Source organism: Balaenoptera musculus, chromosome 6 (assembly GCF_009873245.2).
Source record: "Balaenoptera musculus isolate JJ_BM4_2016_0621 chromosome 6, mBalMus1.pri.v3, whole genome shotgun sequence".
NCBI lineage: Eukaryota > Metazoa > Chordata > Mammalia > Artiodactyla > Balaenopteridae > Balaenoptera > Balaenoptera musculus.
In genome coordinates, this window is record NC_045790.1 from 113259248 (window position 1) to 113266783 (window position 7536).

The following is a 7536-nucleotide window of genomic DNA, read 5'->3' on the forward strand; positions in this document are numbered from 1 at the left end:
CTTCACCGCTGAGCCCGGGGTCAGAGGACACTTTCTTGAAGGGCTAAGAGTAAAGACTTTAAGATGTGTGGTCACACGGCTCGGCCTCTGGCCCTCTACTCAGCCTGAGCTTGAAAACTGCCTGGAGGCAGACAGCTGCCCGGCCCGGCAGGGAGAGTGACACTTGACTGGCACGCAGCCCCACGTGCGGGCCATGCTCTGTGATTCTGGCCTCAGACCATCGGAAACACCTTCAGCCCAAAGGGCACCTGCAGAGCCAGGTCACGGGGACAGATGGACAGACAGGGGCACAGGTCAGAGCATGGCAGTGACGAAGGAGTCCCATGTCTGCTGTCGGGTAAGCAAGCGTCTTTATTGCGAATATGTGTGTCTGGCAAGATCTGGAGTAGCATTTTCTCTTATCCTCGTGAGTGGGACAGAAGGGTTGGAAGTCAGTGGAGGCACAGAGCGAGAGCCTCCTGCCCAGGGCACAGGATGCGGCTCTTCTGCTCCCATGAGGATAGTGACGCGGAGGTCCGCAGCACCTTCCTGGGGAGGGCTCTGGCCCAGCTGCCCCGCCGGGCTGTGTGCAGAGGGAGCTGCTCCCAGAGGCTCTGGCCGGCCGGCCCCGCCCTAGGTGGCCCGCACCTTCATCTCCGACACCTTGTAGCTGTAGTTGTACCCCTTCCCTGACCTCCAGTTGATGCCGTTTGCAAAGCTCTCGTGGGGCCCCCCAAGGTAGCGACCGTTCAGGTTTGACACATGACAGTTGTTATACCACCAGGCCCCCTGGTACTGCACCGCACAATTTGCAGTATTTTTGTCGTTGTCTTGGTCTTTGGTGGAGAAGGCGTGGTTGTTGTGGGACGTCAGGGAATCACCTGCTCAGAAGGAAAGGTCGCCTAATTGGCACACAGGGCTAGGAGGTCCCCGACGCTGGTCCAGGTCAAAGCTGCTGTGTCCGGGTGTGCAGGTTGCACACTGTGCAACTCCAAGGGTTGCCACTCACATCACCCCGGGAAGCATCCCTCTGCTTATGCAGTGGCCTTGGTATCCCCTCATCTGGTCTGCTCCTGCCAGCCAACAGGCATCCTCTCACTTAGGGGGAGAACTCTTTCATCCTCAGGGGAGAATTCCAGTAACAAGAGTGGGAATGGAGCCTTCAGGGAAATGGGCTATAATTATCATCCTTCCCCATTTTTCATCAGTAATGGTAGTTAAAAATAATGCCATAGCTTGTTGGACTTTGTCATGGGTCACATCAGCCTTGTGGGTACACTTAGGTGTGTGTAGTATTACCTCACTGTGTGGATAAGAAACTGGTGAGGTTAAGTCCCCAGGAACATCACACAGAGTAGGCAGAGTCAGGATGCTCAGCAGGTCCTCTCTGCTTCCCCAAACCCCGCGCTGAAGCCCAGGCCACTGCTGTGCCCCGAGCGGACTCTCACCTGCGCTGCCCTCGACAAAGGCTCCCAGGACCAGCTTGTACTTCTCTGCCTCACCCGCCATCTTGAATGACTGGTACTTGGCAAATTCGTGGTTGCCCTCAAAGTCCATGAGGTCTACCCGGAGCTCGCTGCTTCCTGTTGGAGGTGGGTGCTCAGGTCCCAGCAGAAGGGACCCTCTGCCTCCAGGCACGGGGGAATGGGAATTTGGGTTTTAGGGGACGTCTAACTTGGCATCGGGGACAATTCACCGGGAAGGTGTGAGAGGCTGGGCTGGTGTGGTGGGAGGATCTCAGGGATGGCTCCCTGTTTTCAAATAGCTCCCCTGCTGTTCCATCAGCCATGCCTGAAATTCCAGGTTGGTGTTCCTCGGATGGAATGAAGCCTCGCTCTAGTTTGAAACCCTAAATTCTCCTGCAAAGAGCTGTGAATGCCACGGCAGGAAACCTTTGTATGTGTAGTTTCTTCTGCAAGAATTTCACGCATATGAGTGGACACCGTCAAGGTTGCCATGAGGGAGTGGAAGAATTAAGAACGGATTTACAGGTTTGCCGTTGACCTCAGGACCAGCTGTGAAGCTGATTCTGTGGAACGGAGAAGTGGGGTGAGGGGGCCTGCGTGGGGACCGCCACATGCACTGAGCAGGAGAGGCAAGGGAGGGGGCTCTGAGCGCCTAAGATCCCAGTTTCAAGGACGGACCAACAGTTGGAAGCGGGAGAAGGGCCACCCCAATCCAGATGGTCTCCTCCTCACTTCCGACTCTCGGGTTCTAGATACGATCGGTCCCGAGACCAGAAGTCGTCTTCACTCCAATAATCCACCTCCTCCGATTTGAGCACTCAGAGAGTGTAAGAGAATACATGTCCTAGGTTCTCAGAGTAATAACCCTTCCTGCTGTCAGACGTGACCACCCCTGGGGCGAGGAGGAGCGGGGTCTTCTGGTTCACATGGCCCAGGGCTAAGGTCAGGGGCATGTGGATTTCAGGCACCCCACCACAGAGCCCCAGCCGTGGGCCTACCCTGGGCGGTCAGGGCGTGGATGTTGTCATTCCCCAGCCAGAACTCTCCCAGCTGACTGCCGAAGCCCTGCTTGTACGCGGTCCAGTCCCGGTAGAAGTCCACGGAGCCGTCACTCCTTCGCTGGAAAACCTGCACACGATGGGGAGGGCTGAGGAGACATGGCCCCACTGCTGTCCCCCCACAGGGCACCCCGGCCACACGTGGGAGCAGCAGTGGTAGTTCACACACATCTCAGGCCGAGGACCAGAACGTGGGTCTCATCAAAGAGCCCAGGGGCAGTCAGGGACACCCACATGGGACCAAGGAGGAAATGGAGGCTCAGAGAGGGCAGGCGACGAGCCCAAAGCCACACGGCTGGAGAGGAGTGGGCACCTCCGGGCCTGAGCCCCCCGCCCTGAGCCACGGGACTCCTTCCCATATGGGTCCACACCCCCCTCCCTCGACATTTCTGATCCTCCCGACCTCAGTGAAAGGACGGGGTCAGCCTGAGCCTGGAGGGAGTGGACGGTCTCACAAAGGCCACTAAAGAGTGATCTGCCACCAGGTGGGCCTTCCAGGCACGCCCGCCCCTGCCCAGGAACCCCACGGCCATCACTGGGTCCCCCCCACTCACGGTCCACCCCCCGCCGTCCACGTCCATGTCACACAGCACGGTCAGGGGCCGGCAGTCGGGCAGGTAGATGGTGTGCCAGCCACTCAGAAAGTGCCCCCTGGTGAGCAGCTCCTTACAGGTCCGAGGTCCTGGGAGGGGAAGCCGGGGAATGGACGCCAGGACAGGGGCTCTGGGCAGGGCAGGGGGGAGGAGGAGGGGGGAGGAGGGAGAGGCAGGGACACCTGCCTGGGGGAGGGGGGCTCTGCGTCCTGGGACAGAGACGCAGCCCCCAAGGCCACTCAGCTGTGACGGCCAGGCCCCGTCTACCTGGCCAGCCCACCTCCCAGGGCTGCCCCCGCCTAGTCTCCTGGGCACTGGCCCTCCTCCAGGAATATACTCGAGTTATCCAGGCAATGGCTGCCTATCACTCGGGTAATTGGGGAGTCAGATATGCGCAGAGAGGGTTTTGTCCTTGGAAGTTGGAACCTGAGTCTGTGCGGCTGGCCTTCTGGTCGACCCCCCGTCCCCCGCCCCCAGCAGGAGCAGGTCCAGGCGGAGGTCGGGGGGTCAGCGTGTGCGTGGTCACCTGTGGCACAGGAATGAAGCTGCCCCGGCTCTCCTGTTGTGGGGAGAGAGGACATGCACGTCACACGTCTGGAAACAGCGCCCTGTGCCCCTCAGCCCCGTTGCTCCGTGAACACAGTGGGGAGAATGGAAACCATTATCCAGCTCTTTGCAGGACTATCAGCCTCCAGCCCTGAGGACAAGTTCCTAGACTCAGCATCACTGAGCTTGCTTGGCCCCCACTGCATCCGGCCTGCCTGGGGACTGGCGGCCAGCACTGTCGCGCGGGGCGCTGGCTGGACCGCCGTGCCGGCCACCTCGCCTGGGCTTCACGGCTCACGGCGGTGGAGGCTCAGCGCCCCCAGGCCTATCACTTTCCACAGCCCATGTCTCCACCAGAGCCTCTGCTTGTGGAAAGTATTGGGGAGCATTTGGGATGTGAGTCTGGGCCCCAACCTTGCACTTTGTATTTGTAGCCGGAGCATGTGACTGTGTCTTGGAGTTTTGCCTTTTCTTGCTTTTACAAATTTTTTTAAAAATGAGCATAAATCAGAAAATTATAAGCAAAATGTCCACAATTATGTAGTAAGGCAGTATTGCCAGTCACCGGGGTCCAGCTCTGGAGCCTCTGAGCTTTGAGCGCTCACCGGCCGCTGACAAAGCAAGCCGGGCTCAGAGGCCCCTCCTACCGCACCCGCCGGCTAGACGGACAGGGCCCGGGGTGTGGTCTCAGATCCTCTCCCAGATGGTGCTGGGCGTGACCGAGGCCCCTGGGACCCCCCAGCCCATTGCAAAGCCTGCCCAATGACCCCAGGGAGGCGGAGGGGCTCACCTTTCTCTCCGCCCGCGCCCTTTTCCCCTCGGTCTCCTGGGGAGAGACAGGAGATGCACAGGACATCTGGTCAGTGGACATTGACCCTCCGCTCTGGAAACCACCCAAGGGCTCAGTTCTTCGGGAGCTGGGGCGTGGGGGACAAGGCTGGGGCTCTGGGCACCACACACGCGTGCTCCGCGGCCCACACAGCTTTCCAATGCCTGGGTCTCAGCCAGGGGAGTGGGGGGGGGCGGACTTAGAGGCCTGGATTCTTCTCTGGGTTATGAGAGGCTGTTCTGGGCCTGGGGCCCCGGACCCAGGACCCAGTTCACACGCTGTCTCGAAGCTCTTTGGAAACAGGAAGCAGGACAGGTCCCTCTCTGCCACTTGGCCTCCCTCCCTCTCTCTGTCTCTCTCCCATCTCCCTCTCCGCCTCCTCCCCCTCTCTCTCTGTCTGTCTCCATCTCTCCTGTCTCTGTAGACTGGCCCCAGGCTCCTGCTCAGGGGTCCTAGCTCTTCATCACCTTTGGTACCTTTGGGCCCGGCCGGCCCTGCCTTCCCAGGGACTCCGGGAGAACCTCGTTCCCCTGTAAATTCCAATGATACATCTTTGAGGAAAAGGCAACCTGAAGAATTCCACTTGAGCGTCTCTGCCCTAAGGAAAACAGTCCTGACCCTCCCATCCCAGCTGCGGTATCCTCAGGATCACTGCCCTGGGACTCAGCCCAAGGGTGACAGCAGATAGCGGGGACAATGCACTCACAGCCACCCGGTGCTGACCGGCACGCCAAGCCCGGGCCCCAGGGAACCACCAGCGTTCTGGCTCCCGACCACCTCAGCGCAGCAGCCCAGGGCCAGGCCACCGTCACAGAGCCCCACCGTCTACGTGGGGGCCTGGGACCAAAAGCACGTCCTCAGAGACCCTGTCACACAGGAGCCTCCGGCCCATTGGTTCTGGGAGGGAGGAGGGGCCCTGCCCTGTGCTCAGCCCTGGACGCAGAGGCGGTCAGGTGCAATTATGTATCCCTCCGTGGTGGTTCTCTCTCCATCTCCAGCGAGGAGGGGTCAGGTGCCACGAGGCCTCCCAGGTCTGCGTTATTGATGTTAGCAGAGGGCTAAGACCACCCAGGGCCCTTGCCCCTCCTCCTGAGCACTGAGGGGAGGGTCAGGAGAGGCGGCCCCAGGCTCAGCCGAGGCAGCAGGACCATCTGCCGGCAGGCTGCCCTCCCCGGGGAGTGTGGGTGTGGGGGTGTGGGGCAGAGGGGGCGCCGGCTCAGCTTGGGGCGGACTAACCACACCCACTGGTGGGCAGCGCCCCAGACTTGCTCCTCCTCCCAGTGTCCCCCCCGCAGGATCCCCAGCCTGGAGCCCATCGTGGTGAGCACACGCTGCCCTCCCATCCCCAGGCCCTGCCCTGGGTGCCCACGGCCCCTGAGCTGGATACCTCCTAGGACGTGAGAGGCTGGGGACCTCCGAGCTCGCCCTGTCTCCGGAGCCCTTGGAGTCCACTCACACCCAGGCCCGGGGCACTCACCCCTTGAGCTGGGTGCACACCTGCCCTTCATACCAGGCTCGGGGCCCAAAACCCCACAAGGGGGCCAGCACGTCGACGGGAGAGGTGTGGAGCGCGCGGGGGCCTTCATACTGAGTTGGGGTGCAGCTCCACCCTCCCTGGTGATGGCTGAGTGCTCTGCGCCCCAGTTTTCTCATCTGCGGTACAGACAGCAAAAGCTGGGGCCTCAGTTTTCAGGTGAGAATACCGAGGTACGTAAGGCTTGGAATTCTTGCCCACGGCCACGTAAAGCCAGGGCTGGATCGAGGACCAGGAAGCGGGTGCTCTATGAAAATATACCCAAATGTGAGGTCACAGACTAGCTGAGACCAGCCCCCTCCTCAGGGAATGACAGATCCCGGTGGGCCTTGGGGGTCGCTCCTGACGCCAGTGCTGAGCAGGGTCGTGACCCAAGCTCCTGACCTGAGACCAACAGGGGCCACTGCCCACCTGGGGTCTAAGTTGAGAAGAGCCAGTGCTCACTGACCCCCCACCCCCGAGCCAGAGCACGTACCCTTCTGTCCACTGGCGCCTGCCTCTCCCTTGGGCCCTGCGGGTCCGGGCAGCCCCGGGCAGCCTCGGAGGATGGAGAGCTTGTCGGAGCCCTCCAGACCCACCAGCTTCACCTCTGCAGAGAGACACAGAGCGCCAGTCAGGGAGCTCGTCCTGGGCCTGAGAGCCCTGCAGAGCCGGCGACGGGACACCCGAGCGACGGGGATCTGCCACGCGGCGACCTCGGCCTGGGCTCTTGGCTGTGGCCAGAGTCACCCGTCTCAGATGAAGGGTCAGCCTGGCAGTGAGTTTCCCGCCTCTGGTGGGCACTGGTCAGGCGTGGAGGTGATGCAGGGCCGAGCCCTGGCCTTGTAGTGCCCCTGCCTGAGCCACCCTCCCCCCAGCCTCAGTGCTGGAGGGTCACCCCTGCAGCGAGGCATTCAAAAATGTGCAGTGTATGCTTTTGAGAAGTGATGACTGCAACTCGCTATCATGAGGAATAAGGAAATTGTCCAGCAGGGCTTAGCTCGGGGCCCAGCACAGTTGGCTGTTAGCGCACGGGGCCTGCGGCTTTCAGACCCGACCGCTGTCACGTCCTACTCACCTGGTGTCGGACTCACCTGGACAGGTGTCGGGGGCAGAGGCTACGGCGCCCAGGAAGGCGATGGCCAGCACTGCGGGCCTGATGGCCATGGCCACTCCACGCTGCTCCATCGCTCTGCTCCTTGCCGCCCGAGGAGCCCCGTGCTCTTATAGGGCTGTGGCCACGCACTGTCACCTCTGGCCCTGTTTCTCCTCCCGGTGGGGACAGCCAGCTCCTCCCCCGGCTTGTGGCGCCAGCTGGAGGTGGAAGCAGCCTCAGCTGGTTCTCTTCCAGGGCCCAGATCTTCCTTACTGAGCATCTGACTTCCGTGCTCCCTGTGGACCGGCCCCGCTTCCCCTCGGCAGGGACACTTGCCTCCAGCCACCAGGCCCCCTAGGCCCTGCACAAGGAAGGGCCAGCCCCCCCCACCCCCAAATCACCCAGCTCTGCCCAGGCCACACCTGAGGCCTTCTCAGGGGGCAGGGTTTGAGGAAT

The 7536-nt window shown here is 61.5% G+C and overlaps 1 protein-coding gene across 6 annotated transcripts; it reads right to left on the bottom strand.

Annotated features, from left to right (window-relative positions):
- Positions 1-254: 254 nt before the first annotated feature.
- FCN2 (ficolin 2) lies at positions 255-7278 on the bottom strand. Of its 6 annotated transcripts, none has more exons than XM_036855771.1 (9): positions 7079-7278; positions 6481-6594; positions 4948-5001; positions 4433-4468; positions 3623-3655; positions 3058-3185; positions 2444-2573; positions 1428-1562; positions 255-860 (listed from the first exon to the last, which is right to left on the bottom strand). In XM_036855771.1, the coding sequence occupies exons 1-9, from the start codon at positions 7170-7172 to the stop codon at positions 613-615; spliced, it is 972 nt and encodes a 323-aa protein (XP_036711666.1). In that variant the 5' UTR covers positions 7173-7278; the 3' UTR covers positions 255-612. The 6 variants fall into 6 exon arrangements, with proteins under 6 accessions (XP_036711666.1, XP_036711665.1, XP_036711668.1 ...); XM_036855770.1 differs by having other exon boundaries at positions 4939-5001; XM_036855773.1 differs by lacking the exon at positions 7079-7278 and adding an exon at positions 5949-6124 and having other exon boundaries at positions 4939-5001; positions 6481-6566.
- Positions 7279-7536: the final 258 nt, after the last annotated feature.